The 27,950-nt window shown below is 42.9% G+C and overlaps 1 protein-coding gene across 3 annotated transcripts in view; it reads right to left on the minus strand.

The window, feature by feature from the left end:
- Positions 1 to 15,836: 15,836 nt before the first annotated feature.
- The window catches only part of MFAP5 (microfibril associated protein 5), a 47,713-nt gene continuing 35,599 nt past the window's right edge, over positions 15,837 to 27,950 (minus strand). For 2 of the 3 annotated variants that reach the window (XM_060658469.3, XM_060658468.3), the window contains exons 4-11: positions 27,311 to 27,346; positions 23,540 to 23,584; positions 23,168 to 23,200; positions 22,712 to 22,747; positions 20,692 to 20,721; positions 19,885 to 19,972; positions 19,238 to 19,311; positions 15,837 to 17,619 (exon numbers count right to left, since the gene is read on the minus strand). In XM_060658469.3, the coding sequence (XP_060514452.2) occupies positions 17,507 to 17,619; positions 19,238 to 19,311; positions 19,885 to 19,972; positions 20,692 to 20,721; positions 22,712 to 22,747; positions 23,168 to 23,200; positions 23,540 to 23,584; positions 27,311 to 27,346 (455 nt within the window). In that variant the 3' untranslated portion in view covers positions 15,837 to 17,506. The remainder of the gene's footprint in view (positions 17,620 to 19,237; positions 19,312 to 19,884; positions 19,973 to 20,691; positions 20,722 to 22,711; positions 22,748 to 23,167; positions 23,201 to 23,539; positions 23,585 to 27,310; positions 27,347 to 27,950) is intronic. The other variant, XM_060658471.3, reaches the window with a different exon arrangement.

The following is a 27,950-nucleotide window of genomic DNA, read 5'->3' on the forward strand; positions in this document are numbered from 1 at the left end:
CCCTTCCTCTCTCCACTCTATTAAACCTGGAACATTAAGGGAAATTTCTGAAGTGGGTTATTTCAAATCACAGCTAATAGTTTTGAGTGCTTACTGTGGTTAGACATTACACTAAGCCCTTTAAAGACAAAGTACACATATTTAGGAAAACTGTGATGGGGATAAAGTTTCTTATAGGCTCCTGACTTGTGCTCATGGTCCCTGATTCTATGGATTGCAAATTCAACTTTGCCTCACCGTGGGTACCCAGCCAAGGATGGCCCGATGCTAGTTCACTCTCAAGGACTCTCTAAGTTAGAGTGAGTGGATCTAATGTGAGCAAGCCTTACAGTGCTCTCTCACTTGCTTCCAATAAACCAACCAAAATATCAAGGTACCACAGATCTCACTGAAGTGTTGGAGAAGTCTAAGGGAATGATACATGTGAGAGAAGTCATATTAGTTGATAGGTTAATTATGGCTTTTTATAGCTTAAGAAAGAATTTCAAAAGAATGAGTCTCTTCACAGGGATCTGCTCATGACCACATCCCATTCCTAGTGTTGTTCTCCTGCCCTCCAGTCCACTCCTGTCCAAAAGCCTCTTTTTCTCAATTCCACAGGGAAACTCTGCCTTGTATTCTCCAGGATTATTCTCACCCATGGGTCCATGTTTCTCTGTAGACATGTATTTCTCCAAGTCTTTATTTTGAAAAAGATTCTCAGGGCACAGGAAAGGTAGTAGATGATAGCCAGTCACCTTTAGCACTGAATTGAAGGGACAGATGGCCAGGGAAAGGGTAGAGGAGACTTTAAACTCCTCTGCAGAGACCACGATGGGGCATGGCCATGGGTGATCTGACCCCTTTAAATTGTCTCCTCATATATGAGTTGGGCCTTTACCATGTTTTCATCCAGGTGTCCAGAGAAACACACACACACACACACACACACACACACACACACACACGCTCCAAAAAGATCAATATTAATTCTTAGCGATGGTAGTATCTCTAAATTCAAAAAAATAAAAAAATGTTCTGGTCGCCCAAATGATATTACAGTTTGGACTCTTAGTTGCCTTCATATATTCTCTCTTCAAATTATGCCACTTTGGGAGCGCCTGGGTGGCTCAGTCTGTTCAGCTTCCAACTTCGGCTCAGGTCATGACCTCACTGTTTCTGTCTCTCTCTGACTGTCAAAAATAATAAAACCATTTAAAAAATTTAAAAAATGATGCCCCTTTGTTCTAGCTGGAAAGAAGAAAACTGGCCTGTTGCTGATCCACATGCCCCTATGTTTGATTTTGGTTTGGTCTGTTTTTATTTTGTGCAATTCTGATCATTTCTAATTGTACGACTCAGTGGCATTAATTACGTTCCCAGTGTTGTGCAACCATCACCCCTATCTTTCCAAAACGTCTCCGTCACCCCAAAAAGAAACGTCATAACCATGAAGCACGAACTCACCATTCCCTCCTCCTTCTAGATCCTGGTAACTTAGAATCTGCTTTCTCTTTGAATTTGTTGATTCCAGATACTCCATAGAAGTGAAAACCATACAATGTTTTTCCTTTCGTGCTTGGTTCATTTCACTTTGTATAACGTTTTCAAGATTCATCCATGTTATAGTGTGTGTCCAAACTTCATTCCTTTTTATGGTTTATACATTTGTAGTGTTTCATTGTATGTATCCAGCACATCTTACTTATCCATTCATGTGTTGATAGACACTCGAGTTGCTTGCACACTTTGGTTATTGTGCAGTGTGGCAGTGAAGCTTTGTGTACAAGCATGAGTCTTTGTTTTCATGACTAGGAGTGGAGTCACCTGAATGGCATTACCTCTGAATCACACACACACACACACACACACACACACACACACACTCTTAAAAATTATGGCTGAAATTATGAAATTATACTTTTAAAAGACTCAATAGCTCCTCATATGAGGGTCTTAGTCTTCTTCTTTTTTTTTTTTTTTTAACATTTATTTGTTTCAGTAATCTGAGCATCCAGTAACTCAGTGTGGGGCTCAAACTCACAACCCCCAGATCAAGAGGGGCATACTCCACTGCCTGAGCTAGCCACCCTAAGGGCCATCCTTTCTGCTCAGCCTCTGGCTGGGGAGGGATTTTATTCTTGTCTTCACAACGTGTTATTTAACAAGCTCAGCCATTAGCTGGGAAGTAGAAAAGCTAGACCTGAGATCTGAACCCGAGTCAGCCGTCCTGTCTGTGCAATACCGTCGTGTTGGAAAACCAGTCCCACAGACCTTAATCGGGTTGACCATATCAGGTTGGGAATCTTCACATCAGAGCTGCAGAGGATTTTTCCCCTGTATTACTCTATCATTTAGAATTGAGTCTGGCTACATATGTCAGGCAAGTTCAATGAACTACTTATGTGAGATACAATTTCTCTCCCAGATACAACAACGTAAATGTCCAGCAAGTAATTAAATCTAAATATAATTGAAACATGCACTTTGGAGCCCTTTATTTCGTCAAGAGACTATCCATGGGACATGTTTGTAGCCAGAATGTTTTTCTCATCTCTCAGTTCAAATATGGGGCATGAGTCCCAGCCTGGCACCAGTGGGAAATTAAATGCTGCATATCGGGAACCATACAAGACTAGAGGGCAGGGGAGAGTCAATTCTTCCAGATTGGTTTCTGAAGCAGAATTATCTCTGGATATTTGCTTTACAAATGATGTAGATTTGATACGGTGCTGGCAAAATCTATAAACACAACATGGAATACTCATTGTGCATTCTTGCATTTTCTATTTTAAAATCCTACTTTTCAGTGTATAGACTATACACAAGATTTTCTCCAACAAGTGTAAATGTTTTAAATCTTTATGACTTGACAATGAAGGTGCTGGGGAAAAAAAAATTCTGTTGTGGTTGTTTTGATGTTCTACTCCTTTGAGAGCAATGTAAAACGTGCCTTTGTAAGTAATTTATGGACACAGTCTTTGAAAACTGAAATTCACTCAATTAGTTAATATTTATTGAAGGCCTATTATGAGAAAGCATAAGACTGAGCTTTGAAGGGGAACAATGATTTCACATGACAGTTCTTCAAGGAATTCATACTTTTGTTCAAAGCTTCAAAAGTAGATAATACTTGGGGCGCCTGGGTGGCTCAGTCGGTTAAGCGTCCGACTTCAGCTCAGGTCACGATCTCACGGTCCGTGAGTTCGAGCCCCGTGTCGGGCTCTGGGCCGATGGCTCAGAGCCTGGAGCCTGCTTCCGATTCTGTGTCTCCCTCTCTCTCTGCCTCTCCCCTGTTCATGCTCTGTCTCTCTCTGTCTCAAAAATAAATAAACGTTAAAAAAAAAAATTAAAAAAAAAAAGTAGATAATACTTAAATGACAATATAAAAGAGTTGTAGGAACCTTAGCCCTACGTTTCTCCAAATGACATGCATATTTGGAGATAGGCCTATCCCAAGCAGCTCCACACTGTCAGCACAAAGCCTGCCTCGGGGCTTGATCTCCTGAACCGTGAGATCATGACCTGAGCCAGGATCAGGAGTTGGACAGTCAACTGACTGAGCCATGCAGGCGCCCTAGCATTTTTATCTTAAAAATTATTTAGAGTAGAATATAACATGCACGTTCATTTCCCTCACATTTGTGGCTTTTCCCTATTGTCCTCTCCCACCCCCATGTAAAAAGTAAAAGTGCTCAAAACATGGACGATTTCAAAGATTATTATGCTCCCTTGTATGTAGAGTAAGCCCACACGTGGCAGGCATGCAAGTGTGGTTGCTAATATAGGACCATGGAAGTGTTAAGAATAAAACATAGATTCTAGGGATATTTCAGCCGAACACAGGTTGTTTGGGATTATATCCTCAGATGCTCAGCATTTATTTTACTGTCTTACAGGATGTTTGAATGGGGGACAAATTTGAGACACGACGGTTCTGTAATTCTCTATAGAAAGCGCGGATCCTAAAGTACCCCAAATGCTTATATAATTCCAGTAACAGGATGTGCATCACCTACTTAATGCCATGGGCTCAGATAGGTACAATGTGTGAATATGAAAGCATGGTACTTGGAATATATGGAATAATCCTGATGAAAACTTTTCATCCTCTCTCCAGGTAACAGAAACCACATGAGCAAAGGACTGTGTGATGTGCTTGATAGGTTTTAGCAACAATGAGTAGCTTAGGTTAGTTTGGTTTGCGTGATGGCTCATAAGAAAACAATGATGACAGAGAAACCTGAGATGGAATTCATATTTCATTTAAGCTTTTTATTAAGGAAACTTTTTGAACAAAGTCGAGAGTCTTGCACAACGGCTGTAAATAAAAAGCTATTGAAGGGGATGCCTGGGTAGCCCAGTCGGTTGAGCGTCCAACGCTCAGGTCATTTGGCCCGGGGTTGAGGGATCGAGCCCCATGTTGGGCTCCACAATGAGCGTGAAGCCTGCTTAATTAAGACTCCCTCTCTCGGAGCGCCTGGGTGTCTCAGTCTGTTAAGTGACCGGCTCAGGTCATCTCACGGTTCGTGGGTTCGAGCCCCGCATCGGGCTCTGTGCTGAACGCTTGCTGGGAGCCTGGGGCCAGCTTCAGATTCTGTGTCTCCTTCTGTCTGCCCCTCCCCGGCTTGTGCCCTGTCTCACTCTGTCTCTCAAAAATAAGTAAATGTAAAAAAGATGAAAAAAAAAAAAAAAAGATTCCCTCTCTCTGCCCCTCTCCCTTGTTTCTCTAAAATTAAAAAAAAAGTGTAGGGGCACCAGGGTGTCTCAGTCAGCTAAGCGTCTGACTCCAGCTCAGGTCGTGATCTCACAGTCGGTGAGTTCGAGCCCTGTGTCGGGGTCTGTGCTGACAGCTCGGAGCGTGGAGCCTGCTTCACATTCTGGGTCTCCGTCTCTGCTCCTTCCCCACTTGCTCTCTGTCTCTCTCTCTCCCTCTCAAAAAAAATTAACATTAAAAAATTTTTTTTTCTTAATTTTTAAAAAGCTATTGAAGAAGTGTGATTTGTCCAGCATACCGAGAGTAACATTTTTTTTTCCCCCAGAAAGCCGTTTTCCCTGTTTATTTTTCTTTTAAAGGAAGGAAAATTACTCTCTTATAATTACAATAGCATTTTTCATTCCCAGGCATTTGGAGTTAGTGTGATTAAAAAGCCAATTTTGTGGGGTTTCATCATGCTGTTTTTAAAACTTGTTTTCCTTATTAGCTACCTGCTCCCTTCACCAGCTTCTCTTGAAAAACCACAGGACAACCTGGTCAGTTTATTTTTAACGAACACAATATGACTTGGAAATTGTACCTCTCGTGGCTGTGTGAAGTTTTGGACATCTGGACTTCACCACTGCTGATTTTCAGCATGGTTAGCCCAAGGTGAGGTTTCATTCTGGCCAGCGTGTGAGGCCAGCAGGCCCCCTGGGGATCTTCCAGGGCATACATTCCCGGGTCTGAGGGCCAAGATGCTCAGATAATGACTCCCCAGGCCACTATTTTTGGACACCAGGTAGATTGTTCAATATGATACTTTCTTGTTTTTGAAAAAGCCCAAAAAAGGGATCCGTGTGGGTGAAAGTGCGGTTTTTGGAGTGCTTCAACTTCTGCATTTCCTGATTTTTGTTTTTCTCAGTTGGTGGCCAGACACATCACTGAATTTCTCTGGGGTATGAAGCAGAGGGAAGGACCTTTAAACACATACAGGAATTACTCACTCAGCTTCTGCCGCGCAGCTGCCCAGGACTCACTGAGGTTGAGAGAACAAAAAAACAAGTATTCGTCAAAAGCCTGAGGGCTGGGCAGAGGGTTGAAGAAAAAGAGCTATTTTTGCTGGGAAAAATGGCTAAAGAAGCTTCATTGATCATGCACATAATGAAAAATAGCATAGAGCAGTGGGAAAAGTTAGGTTTTGAAAGCAAGTACGTTAAGACCCGAATCGTCACTATTTCCTAGCAAGGTGTCTGACTGTGTTTCAGTTTCCCCACGTGTGAAGTGTGAACAAAAAAATAGTAGTCATCGCTGTCCTTCACTGTGCGTGCAGCTCATACCAGGTTCTGTGCTGAGCGTGTTGTGTGAATTATCTTATTTATAGCCAAGAAGTAAGGACTGTTATCCCAGTTTTCAGACAGGCACACTGAGGCTCACAGCTGGCTGGAATTTTAAAGATGATACAAGCAAGGGGCTGTGCATGTGGCCTAGTGCATGGAACATAGTCTGTACGGAACTGGCTTTATTAAAGATTATCTTACAAAACTAATACGTTTAGAAGGCCAGCCACTTCAAAACTATCAATTGTGATCCTCAGCACGTCATGGGAGCTCATGGTTTTGTGATTGGTAATTAAATGTGAGTGAGGAGTTTGGAGGTTCTCACACTTCAGTGTGAGTGAGTGTAGAAAACTGCACATTCCAGTGTTTAATCCCTCAAGAGTTTATTCAGTGAGTCTGGAATCCAGCCCAGGTTCTCTGCCTTTCTGACAAGCGGCCATTCATTCCAAAGCAGGTGGTCTGTTGGGAACCTGGCTTTGAAAAATATTGCCCTAGAAGAGCTCACATCTCTCCCAGCTCCGAAATTCTGTGTTTGTACGACTTCTGTCTAAAATTCTGGGTGTGTATGACCTCATATAGTTTTGAAAAATTGGTGTGTGTTTGCTTCATTGCTTTTTAGTCCATTGAAATGCCAGGGAAAATTAGAGATGCTCTAAATAACAGAGATCTGTTTTCTTTTTGTGGGTAGGTGCATACCAAAGACCAAATCCCATGTTATTTGTTTGCTCAGTGATGTAATCTAAGGAATGATGATTCCAATCTTGACAAAATAGCTCTGAAAGGGATAAGAGACAGTTTGTAAAGAAAGTGTAGCATTATAGGGACAATATGTTATCTGTAGAATTGCCATTCTGTTTCTCTCTAAATAGTCCCTGACAGTTGAAATCAAATTACCGTCTATGCTATGGGAGTCCTGGCACCATACTGGCAAATTCTTCCTCTTCTTTTGTAGGGTCTTTGCTGATCATTGCCTTTTCTTCTCAATAATTGTTCTGTCTCCAGTAATTAAATCACAACCCCCTTGATTTAATTAAACTCGGTAGGGTTGATGAGATTTGAGAAACTACTTGATATCAGCAACTCCAAATTCTGTGGCCTGGTTTCCTCCTCCCCCATTACCTCCACATCTTTTCTCTTCCTCCACTCACCCATAAGTTGGCTGAAAGTACCAACAAAGATCTCTTCCCTTTACCAGGGGAACTGGGAGATACTACATCAGCAGTATTAGAAAAAAAAAAACACCACCAACCCATTCAATACACTCAATACTTGGTTAATTTATTCAACAGGGTCCTGCCTCCCACACATCCTGGTTACTTTAGACCTCCATCCACAGGCTCCATAGAGGAGGTATGGCTATAGCATAAAAAGAAGAAAAGTCCTGGGGTGACTGGATGGCTCGGGCGGTTAAGTGTCCGACTTTGGCTCAGGTCATGATCTCACAGTTCATGGGTTTGAGCCCCACGTGAGCTCTGTGCTGTCGGCCCAGAGCCTGGAGCCTGCTCTTGATTCTGTGTCTCCCTCTCGTCCTGCCCCTCGCCAGCTTGCGCCGTATCTCTTTCTCTCTCTTAAAAATAAATGAACATTAAAAAAAGTAAAGTCCAAGGGCTCCCTGTTGAGACGGTTATCTTGAATAAGCTCTGTAATTAGCTGTTTATGCCCCGTATAGATAATCTTTCTTTGTAATTTCTTTTCTTTTTTCTTTCTTTCTTTTTTCTCTTTTTCTTTCTTCCTGTCTTTGAGAGAGAGAGGACGCAAGTGAGCGAGGGGCAGAGAGGGAGGGAAAGAGAGAATCCCATGAGAGGGAGAGGGATAGAAGCGGGGCTCAAGCTCACCCGAAGCGGGGCTCGAACTCATGAACTGTGAGATCATGACCTAAGCCTAAGTCAAATGCTTAACCAACTGAGCAGATTGGTGCTTGCTCAGTGGCTAGAAGGAAGAGGAATAGGAAGTAACTGCATAATGGATATGGAGTTCTCTTCTGCAGCGATAACGTTTTATTACTGGATATATATAATGTATGTACTGAATGTCACTGAATTGTACTTTTTAGTATCTTTTTAATAAGTTTATTTATTTATTTAGAGACAGAGAGACATGCGAGGGGCAGAGAGAGAGAAAGAGAATCCAAAGCAAGCTCTGCATATTCATCACAGAGCCCCATGTGGGGCACAGACTGTGAGATCATGACCTGAGCCGAAAACCAAGAGTCGACTTAACCAACTAAGCCCCCAGGCATCCCTGTACTCTTAAAAAAAAAAAAAAAAAAAAAAAAAAAAAAGTTTGTTGAAGTAATCTCTACACCCAATGTGGGGCTTGAACTAAAGACCCGGAGGTCAAGAGTCACACGCTCCTCTGACTGAGCCAGCCAGGCACCCCTGAATCGTCCTCTTTAAAATAGTTTTATGTTATGCGAATTTCACCTCATTTGAAAAAAAAAATTGTGGATTAATTCAGAGACTGAAGGGACTAAACAGCCAGGAAATGGATGAGAATGATGACACGGCTATTCTCTCTTCCTGCATGCCGTTAGCCATTAGTATGTATAAGCAGAGGAGAGAGTCCATAAGTAAGGGAAGTAAAGGGACAGAGGAGATGAATAGTAGTGGGTATAGGAGGGAAGAACTCAGGTGTAAATGCCAAGTTCATTTGACCAACACTTAGGGAGCCGGTGCTAATGGGAAAGTGAAGGCCGTGGGCATGACTGCACAGAATTAAGTGCCCGTAGTTTCTGAACAGGAGGAAACACAATACATTTGCAGTATAAATTAAAGCATTGTTTTATCTCTAATCAGAAATGAAATCTGAAAAAAGAAAACAAAATGTATGCCATTGTATGCGGCAAAAGTGGTTATTCAAAGCAGAAAGAAACGAGTTGAGTAACCAAGAAGCAACTCTGATCTTATTGAGGGCAGAGGGCATGGCTTACTCAACTTTGGATCCCCAGCACTGTGCCAGGCACTGATAGTCAAAAGTTCTTAATGTTTCAGGTCTTTTAACCATCTGATGCACTTAATCTTACAATGATCCAGGGTTTGGTGTCATTGAGTTCTCCCTCGCCCCCCACCCCCTTTTTAAATAAAGTTAGCAACCATTTATTTATATTTTAGAGAGAGAGAGAGAGAGAGAGAGAGCTCGTGAACAATGTGGGGGCTTGATCCCAAGACACGATCATGACATGAGCCAAAATCAAGAGTCTCAGTGACTGAGCTACCCAGGTGCCCCCGGGGTTCTCCTTTTCCAGATGAGGAAACTGAGGCACAGAAAGGTGACAGTCATCATGGCAGAGTTAGGATTTGCACCCCCATGGTCTAGCTCCAGAGTTGGTGTTTTGAAACACTTGTTATATTTCCTGATGGCATTAAAAATATAATAATAAAAACAATGATTAAAAGACTGGTCAGCAAACATATGGATTCTCTTGTATCCCTCTTAGAAGAGGAAAAACTATGAACCTCTTTGGCATTTCCCCCCTTCTCTCTTCTGGCCAGACTCATAGCTCTCAAGAACTGGCTGTATGCAAACAATTCCCAAGTAACCTAGTTCCTGAGTAGTGAATGGCAGTGTGTGAAAGCAAGCGACACCTTCTTTCAGCCTCTACGTTGAATAAGGGAGCACACATCATATCCCTCAGCAGGCAAAATAACGTTCTGGACCCTGAGATACACAAAAGAAATTTGCAGCGTTGTACCATCTAGTTCTATTGTCTAAAATAAATACAGCCTTCAGTCTCCTGTAAATGACTGGCCTCTAGCAACAGCAGTTGTATCCCTATCTTTGGCAAAGGTGACGTCTGAAGGTAGCCTTTGAGAATATGGTAATCATGTTTTTTAAAATTGTGGATTTTCCACCAGGAACAGACTGTTAGTAAATTTTAGTTACCTCAGGAGTCTGTTTTCTTTTTTGAAATATACTGTATTTTTTATGCATGCTTTTTAAAAAAAATTTTTTTTAACGTTTTCTTTGTTTTTGAGAGAGACAGAGAGAGAGTGTGAGCAGGGGACGGGCAGAGAGAGAGGGAGCCGCAGAATCCGAGGCAGGCTCCAGGCTCTGAGCTGTCAGCACAGAGCCCAATGTGGGGCTCGAACTCACGAACCATAAGATCATGACCTGAGCTGAAGTCAGATGCCCAACCGACAGAGCCACCCAGGTGCCCCTGCCAGTTTTTTTTTTTTAAGTCTAGACTCTTACACAAACCTTTGGCAGGCCAAATATTTCTGATTTCTAAACACCTTTGTCTCTGAATCTTCTTTTTGCGGTGGAACAAACATTAACCTAAGTTTTAGAATGTGTAAGTTCAGCTGTGGTTCCATGACACTAAATATTAGGGAGTTTGCAGAACCTCTTGGCTTCTCAAAATCTTGTTTCCAGTCAGCAATGGAATCATAGGAGCAATGATCCCTTTAAATATCCACCTCTTGGGGGCTGCTTTCAGAATGAAATATGATCTTCGAAAAGGAAGGAAGAAAGAAAACCTGATAAAAATTTAAAGTTAATCGTAGGGGGCACCTGGGTGGCTCAGTTGGTTAAGCATCTGACTTTGGCTCAGGTCATGATCTCAGGGTTCGTGAGTTCCAGCCCCACATCTGGCTCCGTGCTGACAGCTCAGAGCCTGGAGCCTGCTTTGGATTCTGTCTCCCTCTCTCTCTGCCCTTCCCCTACTTGTGCTCTTTCTCTCTCTCTGTCTCAAAAATAACCAGTAAAAAAAATTTTTTTTTTTAATTTTATTTTTAACGTTTATTTATTTTTGAGACAGAGAGAGACAGAGCATGAACGGGGGAGGGTCAGAGAGAGGGAGACACAGAATCCGAAACAGGCTCCAGGCTCTGAGCTGTCCGCACAGAGCCCGACGCGGGGCTCGAACTCATGGACCACGAGATCGTGACCTGAGCCGAAGTCGGACGCTTAACCGACTGAGCCACCCAGGCGCCCCCAAAAAATTTTTTTTAAATAAATAAAGTTAAATTTAGTCTGGGATTGTTGCGGTCAAAGGTCGCATCCTGCGAATTGCCATCTGCCACAAGGTCGGGAAACCTGAGCGCAAGGAACACAAGCCTCTGCTGAAGGCTGTGCGAGCTGAATAGGTTTCTGGTCAGATGAGGCAATTACACCTTCAACAGAGTTGTAATGAACAGGTTTGTGTCGCACCAACCAGTCGCCTCAGTCCTTCCCAGACCATTGGAAATTGAACCTTCCTGGCCGAGATGACAAAACAGCTGTGGTTGTAGGGACAATAACAGATGACGTGCATGTCCCCAAGGTAGTGCGCGCACACAGCTGCCCCTGAGGCCCTGTCCTCCAGGCCGGGGCAAGATCCTCACCTTCGACCAGTTGGCCCCGGCCCAAGGGCTGTGGCGCCGTCCTGGAAAGGGCCAAGAGGTGTACAGGCATTTGGGCAAGGTCTTGCCAACCCAACACAGCCATACCAAACCCAAAGTGCATTCCAAGGGTGGAATGTGCCAGAGATGGAGGGGCCTGCCAGGGGATACAAAAACTAACCCCAGATCGCACGGACTTATTAAAGAAGATTTTGGTGGGGTGCCTGGGTGGCTCAGTCGGTTAAGCGTCCGACTTCAGCTCAGGTCATGATCTCGCGGTTCGTGAGTTCGAGCCCCGCGTCGGGCTCTGGGCTGATGGCTCAGAGCCTGGAGCCTGCTTCAAATTCTGTGTCTCCCTCTCTCTCTGCCCCTCCCCCGTTCATGCTCTGTCTCTCTCTGTCTCAAAAATAAATAAACGTTAAAAAAAAATAAAAGAAGATTTTGGATGCCGAAAAAATTTAAAGTTAGAAACCGTAAACTGTAGAGAAACTGGCATTGGTGATATTAAACACCCTTTGCAGGCTTCCCCACCCTCCTGCTCAGTGGTGAGTCAACATGGGTTATCTCATTATGTTACAAGGAAAAGAACAGAAGAGTCACCCTGGTCAAGAACAGTTAGGAAGACAGCAGTGCATTTAAGCGGAAAAAATCGTATTGTTTTCTTAAATATGTAATATTACAGGTGCTAAACATTTTGAATACATGACCTTGTTAATTCTCAGAACCACTCGTAAGGTAGATGTACTCCCATAAATTTACAGTAGAGAAGCCATTCACTCAGAAACACACACACAGTGAGTGCTACATCAGAACTGGCCCTGAAACAAACACAGATTCTTTTATGTTAAAACGAACAAGATGGGGGCTCCTGGGCGGCTCAGTTGGTTGAGCTCCTGAATCTTGGTTTCCACTCAGGTCATGATCTCAATGGTTGGTGAGATCTGCCCCTGGTGGCACTAACATCATGAAGCCTGCTTGGGATTCTCTCTCCCTCTCTCTCTGCTCTTCCCCTGTGTGCACATGCTCTCTCTCTCCAAAGAAATAAGTAAACCTTAAGAAAAGAAAATGAACAAGAATATATAAGTATATATTATTATACCTAGAACCATGTTGATTTGAGTGTAGATGCCCCATGCATAGATGATATATATATTTTTTTAATGTTTATTTTTTGAGAGGGAGAGAGAGAGAGAGAGACCGTGTGAGCGGGGGAGGGGCAGTGAGAGAGGGAGACAGAGAATCTAAAGCAGGCTCTAGGCTCTGAGCTGTCTGCACAGAGCCCGATGCGGGGCTTGAACCCACAAACCATGAATGAGATCATGACCTAAACTGAAGCCAGACGCTCAAACGACTGAGCCACCTAGGTGCTCCATGATCTATTTTTTAGTTGCTGTGTGGCAGGAGAGAAATTATTCCTGCCCCCCGTCATCAGAACCTATTATGATTCTAAGGAATTGTACTTACAAATTCAAGTTATAATTTATTTTATGAAATATTGTACTTTACCACTTATTACACTGTGCCAGATCTTTCCATCCCCATTTCTGTGAGATACTGGCAACATAAGAACATAGTTTAACATTATCAAGTTATAGATTACCTTCCAGCAAACTAGTTTCTCTGAAAAACCAGTTCAGGAGCTGCTATTCCTGATTTTATGTGAACATTTTTGAAGCAATTTTTGTTTTCAACACGTGTTGATTTTGAGGTCAACATTACCCATTTTCATAAGCTTCTTTGTATTACTAGTACTTTTTGGGGGGCACTTGGTTGGCTCAGTCCCTGGAGTTTACAACTCTTGATCTCGGGGTTGTGAGTCTGAGCCCCGTGTTGGGCGTAGAGATTTCTTAAATCAACAAAATCTAAAAAACAAACAAAACAAAACAAAACCCAAAACTTTCTCTTCCTCCCAAACTTGCAGCAATTTTCAGGAATGAATGGATAGATAGATAGATGTAATTTTATACAAATGGAAGAAGTGTTTTTCTGTGCAGTCCTCATTATTCTTCATTGTAACTCCTTGTGCTTGACCTTTAGGAACAGAACACCATATTAGGAAGCAGTATTTAATGACACAGTTGATATCTCAATGCCCATCAATCCCTTAAGTATCATTCTTGTTATTTTCCATTAAACAGTTCCTTATATTTGCTCAAAGCTCATCTGTTCCTTATTTTGGGGGGGTGGTTAGGAGAGGAGGTGAATCTCATACAAATTTAGGAGATCATCCTGAACTCAATCCTCATGGCTTATTATGTAAATTTAATAATGTACCCCATAAAGCTAATAGTACAAATATATGACAAGGTAATCCCACAGAAGAAAGGAAAAGGGAGAGGAAAAAAAAATACCAGAGATAGAGACCAAAAATGCAGGACCCCTGGCTTAGGAAAAAACCAGAACCTTGCTGAAAGTGATCGGACAAATTGAAAGGACGAAAAAAAAAAAAAGCCTTCATCAACTATTTAAAAAAGAAATTGAGGGTTTGAGGTGAAGTGAAGCTTATTTTGTCAACAGGAAGTTACGGTTCTGCACCTCTATTTATATAAACAGCATTTGCTTTTTCCATCTTAGGTTCTGCCCAGAAGTTGTCGTCTGACTGCTGCTTCTGGCTCTGCTTGACTGGTTTTTAGAGAGAAAAAAAAAAAAAAAGAAAAGAAAAAGAAAGAAAAAAACTGTAGCCACACGTTCCTTTCTCTACCGCAGAGAACCTCAACAAGTCACTTTCCCTGATGTTTGGTTAGTGAAAATGCTAAATGATACAGGATTTTGATTTTGATTGGAGTTCTGTATTTTTAACCAAATCTTTGCCTCCAGGAGGGGACAAATCCATAAGGACAGTCCTGCCTCCCTTCCACTGTGCCCCTGATGTCTTTCCATTCTACCCTGTGAAAGTTCCAGGTCTCTCAGAACCTTTTCACTGCACTCCCTTTTCCCATCAGATCTGTGAATTCCCGTCTTCAAGCATCCTCGTCCCCTGTCTTCATGTCAACCTGTCCTTACTCTCCCATCCGCTGACTCCCCTTGTCTGATGCTTTTCTATCTTCTTTTCTGTTTCTTCTCAGAATTCTTTCTTACGGTTGCTTCGGTACAGAAGGAAGGAGAGCCTTAGAGGTTGCAAGCTGTTTGCGCCTCTGACCGGGTGTAACATATCTGGTTACACACAAACACCCCGAAGCAGAGGAGGGAGGAGCTTGTGGCTAGCAACATATACTACTTGATGTCATCAAAAGTAAGGCTCAGAAGTGGGGAGACCAGCTGGGGTTCGCACCATCTGCCTGTGAGTCAAAAGAATACTCAGAGAAAGTGTGCATGGAACTATATTTAGAGTACAGTGCACACTTGAATTTTTCCCATTCAAGGAGAAAGGAGAATTTTCATAAGCATGTTTTATAGAAAAAGTTAGGCTCAGAGCCAGATCAACTCAATCTGGGCAGAGAAAACAAGAGTAGACTTCATGGATAGGCCGATGACGCTGCCATCTTTCAAGGTGCCAGGAAGGCATACAATCTCAAAAATTGCCTGGAGATACTTTCACAAAATCCTTTAGTTCCGACATTAAAGTTGCACTGTTTTGTTTCAAAGAATCATTTTTCATCAAACTGTAAGTTCCTTGCTATAAAATATGGTCATTTGTGCTCACCAGGAAAGGGATAATATTAATGCCTAAAAGAGAACAAGGCTTGCAAATCCTTTCATGGAAGTGACCAGAGACGAAAACTAGAGCATCAGGAACCTGAAATGGGGGCAAGGGTAAAAAACAGCAAAAAGGAGGTGAATGAAATTCTGCCAGGGGGCAAGGGTAAACGGGGAAAGAACAGGACCAAAACAACATCCTGAAACTGACCTGGGACTGTCCTTAGGGGAAAGTTGTGGAGGAAAGACAGAATGGGAAGCAAGTTAGAAATGTTGGTGGCACCTGGGTGGCTCAGTCAGTTAGACGTCTGACATCGGCTCAGGTAGTGATCTCGAGGTTCATGGGTTTGAGCCCTGCATCGGACTCTGCGCTGACAGCTCAGAGCCTGGAGCCTGCTTCAGATTCTGTGTCTCTCTCTCTCTGCGCCCCCCCCCCCCCCGCCCCGTTCACACTCTGTCTCTGTCTCTCAAAAATAAACATTACAGAAAAAAGAAGTGTTGGTTTATATGTCAAGAGTGAAAAAAAAAAAGGTCAATCACATAAGAACAATGAGAAATGGAAAACACTGGCACATGATCAAGCAAAAGAGAAGGGAGTGAAGCATGAAGCTTTACCTAGCAAGACTGTTGGTAGGTAAAGATTGTCACACGGAGCAGGAAAGAAAAGGAACTTTCCGGTGAATTGAGGAGTTTTCTGGAGGAGAGTAAATTGGAGTGTTGGGAGAACCAATGGCAAAATTGTAGGAAGGGTGCAATAGAGAATAGTGGAGAGCGATACTGGTACTCCCTTTTCCCAAGGGGGATGAAAACATCAGTTGGGGTCTTTCTAAACATAGAAGAGAAAAAGAAACAGATCAAAGACCGCTCTTTTCTGAGGAGGAAATTAGAAACATTTATTTTAGAGTGTTTAATTTGCAATATACACAATCCTGGGATTGAGGTGCTTCATTGGAGGGTCACGTTCGTGGAGAGATTCTTAAATGATTCTTGGAAACTCTGCCTGTGAGTTTTCTCTACAGTGGTTACAATATGCATTCAACGTGTCTGTCTATATATGAGCAAATTTACTTTTAGAGGCTGTGGAGGAGAGATTACATGCTTTGGTCTTTCCTAGCATTTCTCTTCAATCAGCTGAGCAAATCCCATTACGCTAAATTGTTTCTCAGCCTCCAGAGTTTGATCCTCATTTACCGTTTTCTTACAATATGAAAAGGATACAACACTACCAAGTGGAATTCTGTGGTGTATAACTTGCCTCAGATTCCTCTATTTCCTACTTGAATTTCATTGGCCTCTGTGGAAAGTTGCTAAGTTCTTCAGGTAGAAGGATCTACAATCTGTAATTCGTCACTTACAATGGGATTTTTTTCTATTACGTTGTGGACTGCTTCCTAATATAGGATATCTCTCCCCTCATAAAGCAGACATGGTGGTTGTGAATCAGATTGCATCTAGGCTTCCAGAAATATGAATAATGCATTTAAATCTTAAATCACAGAATTAAAAAACCTTAGAACTCACATAAACTTAACCTTGTCGTGGTAAAGATGGGGACTTTTACCAGGGCCTAGTGTGGCAGCATGTCTTAAGAATGTAGGTTGTCTGAATATTATTTCTTTTATTCTTTCTTATAAACCACTAGGTAAACTTTGTCTGCCCATTAAAGATGAGGTCTGAATGTCCTTCTTAAGGCCCCAATCAGGCTATTCCAGAATCCATTTGCACAATAATCTCTACAGATTTCGTTTAGTAATGGGGTAAAAGGAGTAGCCAAGGAAATTCACACCATCATTAAGTTGTCTAATTAATTTGGGAAGGTGGGCTAACCCCTACCCCACACGACCATAAATGAGTAAGTAAATAGGACTTTTTAGCCCTACTTGCTTGTTTGGGACAACCGCATGAAAAATTGAATAGGGAACCATGAGTCCAAGTTCCATGCTTGGCCTACTCCTCTTTAGCCTCAGCCTTAGCAGATTTCATCTTGGGTCTTTAGATATTGCCGGTAGGATTGTCTAACTCTTGGCCTCAGAAATCTCTGGGACTACGCAAATTACCATGACTCTTCCGGAAGACCCGCCAGGCAAATCCAGCAAAATAGTTAGCATAAGAGTAAAGAGGAACTTGCAAATGGGGAGTTAATCTAGGACATGCTTGAAAATCAAAGAAATGAAGTCCTGTGGCCAAACTAGTGACAGCTTCTTCCTCCCTAAGATCTATTTCAGACAGATTCAAATTGTAAATATTAACCTCACGTTTATTTTCCTTTGAAACCGTATGTAGACTGTTTGTACATAAGCCACTTGGTTATCATTGATCTACTATGTCTATGGTAGTGAGAAGCAGCAAAACCATGCTATAATATAGACTTTGTTATCGGTCTGGGTAATAAATCAGGGAGTGGGGGCCAAAGCTAGACACTACAAAGGGATTGGTTTAAGAACTACTAATGTCTATGGGTTAGCTGACAATGGTTGCTCTTGTTAGACCATTCTCTTCCTCCCACCCACATGTTCTTCCTTCCTCTTCCTTGATCATCACAGACCACTGGGTCTCTGCACGTTCACATTTTCACAGGGAGGAAGTCGGAAGTAGTTGGAGCGGCGGAGTCGCCTTGGGGGTAAACCAGCCATCTGACGGCAAAGTTCATCTAGAAGAGAAGCAGAGAATAATGCCTAAAGGGCTGGCATTTTGGGAGAAAGAGAAGACCCGGGGCTTCTGAGTGGCTCAGTTGGTTGGGTGTCCGACTCTCGATTTCAGCTCAGGCCGTGATCTCACGGTTCATGAGTTCGAGCCCTGCCTTGCCCTCTGCGCTCACAGCGCAGAGCCTACTTGGGATTCTCTCTCTCTCTCTCTCTCTGCCCCTTCCCTATACATTCTCTCTCTCTTTCTAAGTAAATAAACTTTTGAAAAAAGAGAGAAAGAGAAGACAGCAGTGTGCTTTCGTGAAAGGTTGAAGAGAAACAGATCTGGATTAGAACCCCCGATCTGCAGCTCACTGGTTATTTATTGCTTACTAGAAAGTTACTTAACTTTTCTGAACCTCACTATCCCTTGCAGCAAAAGAAGCATGAAATACCTGCCTCAACAGTATAGTTGTATTAAAACAAAATAATGTATGCTAAGTACCTAGCACAGGTGGCTGGCCGGTGAATTTTAGGCTGCTCTACACGCCTAGCTCCCGATTCTTCTAACCATGGGCTTATTAAATAGCAAAAAAGTGACATTCAATTATTCACTATATATCTAAGTGTTTACTGTGTGCAAATGGCTAACTTTAGTAAGTCCCCTGAGACACTTGAAAGTGCCTAAGTCCCAAATACTCATCCTCAGTCTCAAGGTGCTTCCCTTGCAGGTGGCTTGCACAAGGCCAATGGGGGCAAATAGCAAGTTTCCTTCTGCGAAGTCAACTACAGCTCTTACTCAGCAGCTCCGTGCAAGACGGGCTGTTGAGTCAGAAAGGGCTGTGTCTGTGGTGCCTTCACCAACCACACTTATCGTTTGGGGCTGGCCAGGGAGAAGGTGAGAGGTATCTTTGTTCCCACAATGCACGGTGTATAACCACACACGTTGGACCCTTTTAATTGTTTTTATCAGGTTTTTCTACCCTCCTCTACCCCTGAATTTTTGCATTAAGTAATGTAAATAGTTCCTGGAATTGATAAAGTGTTTCAAATGTAGCCAGCTTCTAAATGTCCTGTTTTGTATTTACTGATAGGCCCTGTCCAAACATCAATTGTCTCCAAATAGTGGAGTTTGTTTTTTTTTTTTTCCTTTAGAGAGGTTTTTTTTCATTTGTGAACATGGCTGCCGGTAGTAGAGTCTATTATTTGTGATGGCTGACTTGGCCTTTTTTTAAAAGTTTTTATTTATTGAGTTTTAGTCATCTCTACACCCAACGTGGGGCTTGAATTCCCAGACTGAGTCAGCCAGGTATCCTGATTTGGCCTTTTCACCTAGAACTCCAGTGAATGATCTCCAAAACAGTTCCAACTTCAGAAAGCTCTATCTATGGGAAAGGTTGGGAGTTACAATCTTGCTGAAAAGAGATCCAAGATATTTTCCTTAGGGTTATCTTTATATACGAAGCACACTGCTTTACCTTGATTGCTTATCTAGCACAAGTTGGTGGGGCAGGCACTGATGGAAGTTCAGGGGGTGACCTAAAGCCCTCCTCCGAAGCCAGACCTTGGATCCATCAGGATCACGTCTCTATTTACCTCTCTCATCATTGCCCCTCCCCACTAAAAAACCAGATATCATCTTACCTTTCATTACTTCATGTTCTTTACAGACAAGACGAGAGCAGATCTCATTGTTGATGATGTACATACGTCGTAAACTGCCAGAGTCCCAGTAACATGGTTAAGGAAAGAGACAGCAAAAACCATCGGGAGGGAGAACTCTAGTCTGTATATAGGCCAGGGGTGCCTCTTCAGCTCCTGTACTCCCCACTCTCCCCTGTCTGTTTTCCTCCTCTCTTGATTTCTTTCCTTAAGTATTTTGGGCTGATTTTTCCCTCCCAGAGGAGGGAAGGGGACGCTTTGCACATTCCTCCTGGAGTCAAGCCTTATCTAATACTGCTCTTCACTATTTCTGACATTGAGAGCTGGATCCTTTGCTTCAGCCTTTTTCTATGGGGTCATAGATTCACTGTACCAGTATTTCTCTCATGACTGTCCTTTCTCCAGCCCTCACTTCCCTTGCCTTCTAACATCTAGTCTTAATAGTCGGTCTGTTTTCCGCATAACTCAAGTCCGACTCCAGGTTCTATCTGGCACCGCCCTAAGAGGGTCATGTCCAAAATTTCTCTGCCACTAAAGACTGAAGTTCCACAGTGGGTGCTCATTGCATAGTTACTGACATGAAACCACTACCAGGGAAGGCGATTTCTCCACATCCTGGGATCCCTTACCTAGTGAAACATAACTGGTGAATGCATTGCTTGACTGGCCGATGCACCGAGTAGAGTCTCGTGCAAGCAAATTTTTCATCCCGGCAATCTGAAGAAGTCCAATACAAAAGAACAGGGAGAGGCATGAACAAAGGATTAAAGACATGGAGGAAGGTACAGAGAGCGGGGGGAAAATACAAAGTAGTCTCTACATAGGATCATTGTAATGTGGGGAATGCCCTTCCTGTTCAACAAAGCAGAACAGTAGGAAACTGGCTGAAATAAAATTTAGGTGCTTTCCTACCTGGACCCAGAAGTAGCTAAAATAATCTCTGAGAGTTCTTCTAGGAAAGTCTTTCTAGGGTTATCCAGGCGGCAGTGTGAAATACCAAACTGAAATGAAATGCTGCTGACTCCATTCTGGAGAATAAGAACTCTTAGGTGGGTCACAGTTTCCGTTGCAGTAGTTTTCAGTCCTAGCTGCACATCAGAATCGTCAGTACATTACAGAAAGCAACTTTGCCCATGACACCTATCGTCCTCTTGTCCTTGCAGTCAGTTCCCAATACACTAACCACCACAGAAAGTCCAAAGGTAGCTCAGGAAGAGGACTGCTTTGGGATCATGCAACAGTGGTCCCATCTTTTCTTCATGACCTCGAGGACAGGAGATCATAAAGGAGAGCAGGAATGAAGGGCATTAAAAATACTCTTTGAGAAAGAATGGAAAGCAAACTAGAAGGTACATCAAGTACCCACCAAAGAACAAGGAGATAAGGAATCCCCAAGAAGAAAGCTGAAGAAAAAGACATGCAAAAGGCAATCATACCTGCTGTGGTATTTTTATCATTGGCCAGAGCTGGAAGGCAGAAATTTCATTCAGTTATCATGAGTTCTAGAACTTACTACCTCTGTAACCTAGAATATCCTTTTACCTTTGTAACCTTGGGGCCTCACTTGGGGCCCATATGGGGCACCCATTAATAAAAAAGTGAGGCACCCATGTTGCCTCACTTGGGGCCCATATGGGGCACCCATTGAGAAAAAATGGGTTGATAATGCTTTTAGCAACTTCTAAAAGAAAGCCCATAATGGACTGCTTTGATCCACAAAACTGAACAGATTTAGAAGTTAGGATGGGAAATGTGATTTTGCCTCTCTCCTCTCTCTTCTAGAATCGAAAAATTGATGGCATTTTGAGTAGCTTTGTGTTGTTGCTAAGAAGCAAATTTAGTATGGACAAAAGCCATATGCCCAGAAGGGCTTCATCCTAGAGCAAAGGAGAGAAGAGATTGTTATCCTGTAGAAGCTCTTGCTCATCAAGGAAAATTTCTTCTCTGTAAATCAGATACACCATCATGGGTTCTTAGATGAAAGTGTTATTCAGCAAAGAATAGCAAAAGTCATAGCCAGAGCCAAACCCAACCTAGGGTCAAGTTAAACACGGGCTTAACTTGTAGAATGAATAATAAATCAAGGAGGGAATAGTGTTGAAGGAATTCACTAACCATGGGAGTGATGTGTACAAATGCCATTGGAAGAGTTGTTTATAGACAGGATACTATAGGAATATGTTGGGTGGTCTTATCTACCTAGTTGCAATTGCGGGCTTCTCGGCTGAGAATTCTCCAGCTTCTACTTCTAGCCCAGATCTCTTCTAAGCTCCAGACCTGTAAATCCATCTGCCACTTTAGGGAAGAGTTTGTGGATATTTCAAAGATCCCCCAAATCTAGTGCATCTCAAACTGTCTTATCTTTGAACCAATTCAAATTGTTCTTCAGCGAATGGTACCACCAGCTACCCAATAGAAGACTGGACATCATCTCCACAGTCCCCTCTCACTTACAGTTCACACTTAATTCTCACTACCTCTTCCTCAGTTCAGGCGATCATCTTTTTACTGGGACTATTGCCATAGCATCTTGACTGGGTTTCTAATTCATAACTCTGATGAGAACCTTTCTTTGTATAAACTATTCTCTGATTGGTTTTTATTTCTATCCTAAGCCTTTGCGCATACTGTTTTCTTTACCCCAAGGCTCTTCTCCCTATTTACTTGATTCACTTTTACTTGTCTTTCAAGAACCAACTTAGTCATTGTGCCCTCCATGGAAGCCTTTCCTAACCCGGGGGACTCTTTTCTTGCATCTTGGACAGCTTCTTTTGCTTATCCTGATTGTGGCATTTTGTGAAACCGAATGAAGTCAAAGTCAGCCATTTGTTTATCTTGTGTATTAGACAAAAAATATCTTGTAGGAGGATATCGGTTTCGTTCACCTTTGTGTTCCTGATTTATATTCCTATAAACCTAGTAGCAGGTTCTCAGTAACCATTTCTTTAAGGTAATCTAGTTTCTGTCTCCTTTTCTTACATCCTACCACTTATTCCTTATAGATTTTGCCCTGAGTATTTAAGCTCAGTTTCTCCAATGTGCCAAGACTTATTTTGCGTTCACATCTTTGTGCATACTGTCCCTTCTTCGACTGCCTGGCTGGCTCCAATTCTTTCAAGAATCAGTTCAACCATTACTTCTAGAAAGTTTCCTTTTATCTTCCCAAGCAGCAAGTTGTGTATATATTTATCTCGCCTTCACCCATCCAGTCTTGGAAACTTTGACGGGAATATCGCACTTCGGTATTTTGTACGTCAGACACCTGGTACAGTCCCTCCCTGGACCTACTAGGGGATCAAAAATATCACTAATTCAAATTGAACTGTTGGAAGAATTTTCACAAACTGTGGTGGTAGCTATTTAGGAACCTTAACCAGCTGTACCGCCTTCCGTAATGGGCTCTGGGGAAAGCCCAGAAAGGCCCCAGTGGCCCTGGGATCCCAGATCTGAACTCACCCAGGTCATCTGTGGAAGGCTCGATATCGGCCAGAACTGAAAAGGCACAAAACAGCAGGTGTGAGGAGGGCTTTGAATTGGCAAGGGGGAAGTCAGAGTGGAAAAATGGACGTTATCACGGCAAAGTCAAGGCTACGGCTGGGGTTTGTGTATTATATCCAAGGGAATAGAGTTAACTGAGGTAATGGTGAATATTTTTTTGGAGAGTATGTGCCCTACTGGCAGTATCCTTTATTGCACGTGCCTTATGTTAGCTATTAATCCACTTTGTTTCATCTTTTTCAGAAAACGAGTGGGACTCTTTCCTTTTATCCCACTTGTCACTGAACAAAACACCCACAATCCCTCCATCCCTTTCTCAGGGATAAAAATACAGGATTAATTCAAACGCTGGAATAAATGTTGTGAATATTAACAAGAATCATGCCATTTTAAAAGATCTGTAGTACAACTTACCTGTTTCATCTGTAGAGGGCTCATTCACCAGGTCTGCAAACATATAACACAAAGAATAAAAAATGCAGGAGGCAAAAGTGGCAAAGAGGGAAGGGGAAGGAGGGTATAGGGACGATCTTAAAGGAGGCAAGAAAAATCACAGTGAAAGAGTGTGACCTCTTGGGCCAATGTGAGGGACTCTCAGAGAAGAAAATGGGAGAGAAAAGATCGGACAGGTTCACAGCATCAGTGGTAGGTAAGATGGACACTAGGGTCTGCCTGAACTCAGAGCACCCACTCACCTCTTGTAACTTTCATTTATCTTCCTACAGACATCACCCTCAGTCCCTCTAGCCCCAGTGTGAAAGCACAGAAATAAAAAGGGTAGCTTACTAGGATCTTCTGTGAATGCTTCTGGAGTCACTTGAGTCACATCATCTGAGAAAAAAAAAAAAATCAGAAAACATTTTTTTCCAATTTATTTATTTTGAGAGAGAGAGACAGACTGAGAGCACGAGCGGGGCAGGGACAGAGAGGGAGAGAGAGAATCCCAAGCAAGATCTGTGCTGCCAGGGCAGAGCCCGAGGGAGGGCTCGAACTCACGATCTGCCAGATTATGGCCCGAGCCGAAATCAAGAGTCGGATGCTTGATTGACCAAGCCACCAGGGTGCCCCCCCAGAAAATATTTTTTGGGCGCTCTCCGTCCCCCTCCCCTTCTTGCACTCCCAGGAAGTGAAACTGTCCAGCACAGCTGCCCACACATAGCAGGTATCCCACAGTTGATTTTCTTTGTTTGCTTCCCAAACCAAGTCCTTTCCCTGCAACCCAAACAGATGTCACGCTTTGCCACTGCCCTGAATATACCCACACAGTCCTAGCCTAGAATATCCTTTTCCCTTTGTGTGCCTTCCCCTCCGTGCCTGTCAGACAATCCTCCACTGGTACCCCCTTTCTTCATGATACGCGGGTTAAGCATAGGAAGAGAAGAATCACATCATTTCGTTGTCCTACCGGATAATAAGCATACAGCTAGCTTGGGTTTCCTATGCGCCAAGCACCATTGAAATCTGTTTTTACAGATGATAAAATCGAGCGCCAGACAAAAAATTTACCCAAGGTCCTACAGCTTGTTATAAGTACCATGGATTGATGGCCTCTTGGCAATACTTTCATTAAATGAAAATTGTCTTTACCAAAGACATTGAGTATGATAATTATAATTTTGACATAATTGGCTATCAGTTTGCTGAAACGCTTACATATAAGTGTGTTCCCAAAGGGTGATGTGGATGATTTTCTGATGCTCAGTGAGAAGTGAGGTGAAGCGGGGGGGTGGGGAGGGGAAATGCCAATGATAGTAGAGAATGACCTTGCAGTTGAACATTGAAAGGTAAGGGCAGGAGGAGACATAATAATAAGCGGTCCCAGCTTTAAGGTGGAATCTATTAGGATAAACAAGCAAACTGTATCAAAACTACAAATAACAGCACTATCCAAAACCAGCTGTCTCTCTCTGCTTTAAAACACAGGGGCACCTGGCTGGCTCAGTCGGTTAAGTGTCAGATTCTGGATTTCAGCTCAGGTCATGGTCTCCTGGCTCGTGAGATGGATCCCCATACCTGGCTCTGTGTTAACGGAGCATGGAGATTGCTACTTGGGATTCTCTCTCTCCCTCGATCTCTCTGTACCTCCCCTACTCGCATTTTCTCTCTCTCTCTCAAAATAAACAAACTTAAACAATATTTAGATGTCATCACAGCTTTGTTACTTTGCTTTTTCTTTTTTAAATGTTTACTTAGTTTAAAAGGAAGGGTGTGTGAGCAGGGGAGGGGCGGAGAGAGGGGGAGAAAGATAATCCCAAGCAGGCTCTGCGCTGCCGAGCACAGAGCTCAAAAGGGGGCTCGAACTCATGAAACGTGAGATCTAGACCTGAGACGAAATCAAGAGTCAGACGCTTAATTGACAGAGCCACTCAGGCACCCCAGCGTCTAAATATTCAGTAAGTATCCCATCTAGAAGTATCCTTCCTTGTAGACGGCTTGTCATCACAATCCATTTTGCCCACCAGGGGTCACCAAATTCACGTAGTTTCCTTTGACTTTTTTTCCTTAACCGTCAGTGTCTAAATGGCAGGTTAAATCTGGAAAGAATAGCATTTTCATAAAGCGTGCCAGAGCGATTGATCATTGTGGTAGAGGGCAAAGAAAAATAAAACATTTTGAAGCAATTTATTTTGAGAGAGAGAGCCCTAGTGGGGGGGGGGGGGGGGGGAGGGGAGCAAGAGGTGAGAGAGAAAGAAAGAGACAATCTCAAGCAGGTTCCAAGCTCAACTCAGCACAGAGCCAGATGGAAACTCAATTCTATGAACCGTGAGATCATGACCTGAGCCAAAATCAAGAGTCCGGCACTCAACCGACTGAGCCACCCAGAACCCCACATCATCCTCTTAAAAAAATAAAAATAAAGTCATTAGATCCTACAGAAGGGGCTTTTTATCTCTTAACACTGAACATTAGCTTTCCTTACTTCAGGACAAATTTTGGTAAAAGAAATCCAAGGCTGGGACGCGTGCGTGGCTCAGTTCGTTAAGCGTCTGACTTCGGCTCGGGTCATGATCTCACGGTTTGTGAGTTCGAGCCCCGGGTCGGGCTCTGTGCCGACGGCTCGGGGCTTGGAGCCTGCTTCAGATTCTGTGTCTCCCTCTTTCTCTGCCCCTCCCCTGCTCACGCTCTGTCTCTCCGTCTCTCAAAAATAAATAAATGTGAAAAAAAAAAAAAATCCAAGGCTGTTGCAATCCTCCAGGACATTTGAGAAACCACTAACCCGAGTCATTCCAAAAACCGTGAGGGACGTGGAGCCTCTCCAGGACACGGTGCCATCCCACCAGTTCCCTTCCTGTCCTACATTCCAGTCCAGCCACTCACAGAGATGGAAGCAAACCAGTGGGAGAGCGGAGGGGTTGGAAGTGTTTCCTTGCTGTCGCCTCTGAATTTCTGGATAGAGTACTGTTTGCCCGTGTATTCCTCAGATCACCCACCTTATCCGTGAGCAGCCAGTGTATAAATGTTTCTTTAGGGTTCATGAATGTTCTCTGAAAAGAAATCTTAAGCAGGCGTTTTTAGCACATCTTCTATTTCTGTTAAAGAAGCATCGCAAACATCTGGAAAAGGACTGGACCGTAACGGGCCCAGAAAAATGAATTCAGAACTCTGATGTGGGTTCAGAAACTGAGGGATTCAGACCTCTTTACCCACAGCAGTGAAAAAAAAAATGCCATGTTTCCACATTTTTATCTACTGTACCAGGATGCCCAGGAAGAAATTGTATTGTGCCCCAGTGTATGCATAGAAAATTGAAACCAGATTTATATGATGCCGCTTTACTCTTGCAATGTACTTGCAAAGTACTCCTTTTTTGTTTTAGTTTATGCTAATTTATCAAAAACAAAAGGCCAATTGTGATCTGCTAATTTGATTTTATGATCCATTAATGGGCTCTCAAGGGTCGGGGAAAGTAAGAGATAAATTGTAGTTATGTTTGTCTGGAGGCAGAGTGGAGATGTTAATTGGAGTTTCCTTCGTCAAGCTGAAGGAAGTGGCCCTTTGGAAGCCAAGACTTGGGTTCTATCCATCAGTGCCAGAATTTCACTGTCGTACTGAGATGGCTTCTTATCCTGTCTGTCAGTTAGCTTCTCCGTTGTTACATGGTTGGGAAAATGCTTTCTGTTGTTAGTGGTATTTTCTGAGGAAGCTAAGAGATATATATATAGGAGAGTAAAAATGAGGGATGGTCATGGAGGAGGTTTTGGGAAAGGTATTTCAGTTGACAAACAAAAGAAGTTTTTTGAGAGGATATTAGGATTTTGGAAACTGGTGAATTAGACCCTATTTCCTATAAATTGGCAATATGTCTCTCTCTTATATTACAGATTCTTTAACTGGGACCATTAATCCATATTATACCGATAAGAACCCCAGCAGATGGTGCGGGCACCTGGCTGGTTCAGTCAGAAGAGCATGTGACTCTTGATCTCGGGGTCATGAGTTCGAGCCCCACATTGGGGGTAGGGATTACTTAAATAGATACTAAAAAAAAAAAAAACAAAACACAATAACCAAAACATAAAAAATACACACAGAGCCCGGATCCATGGGTTTACGTACCTCCTCGTTGACCATTGGCTCCTAGTGGTGTCCAGTCTGTGGCAAAGGAAAGAGAAAAGGGATAAATGACTCTAGCTCTACACCCCATAAAGCTTTTATAAGATGAACCAGAAAATGATGGGAAAATCGTTTACTTGATTTTTCTGCATTGGATTTCTGTATAGTGCCATACAAAATCAAGGGTGCCTGGCCGGCTCAGTCAGTAGAGCATGCGACCCTTGATCTCAAGGTCGTGAGTTTAAGCCCCACGTTAGGCGTGGAGCCTATTTAATACAAAAATGAAAAATTTCAAAATTACTCAGACCGTTAGTGCTGATAGGGAAACACTCAAAGAAAAACAAGTTCCTGGGAACAAAGCCTTGCTTTGCCAAGCCCTGACTTGGGGTGCCTTCTTGCCCTCAATCCCCTGCAGGAGTGGGGTCCTATTGGGCAGACGGGGCCAGCAGCCTTTCTAATGTGCCCTGTTCTATCACAACCTCCATTGTACAAGCTACATTACTGAACAACCTCAAAAGTGATTTTCTCACAGTCTGTATCTGGCAGAATGAGAAAATAAAATAGAGTAGGCTTTCGTCAACGTCAGAGGGTTCGCTTTCCGTGGCCCCTCTTCCAGCTCAGTGACTTTACTTGAGTGTGTGGT

The sequence above is a fragment of the Panthera onca genome, chromosome B4, assembly GCF_046562875.1.
Source record: "Panthera onca isolate mPanOnc1 chromosome B4, mPanOnc1 haplotype 2, whole genome shotgun sequence".
Taxonomy (NCBI): domain Eukaryota; kingdom Metazoa; phylum Chordata; class Mammalia; order Carnivora; family Felidae; genus Panthera; species Panthera onca.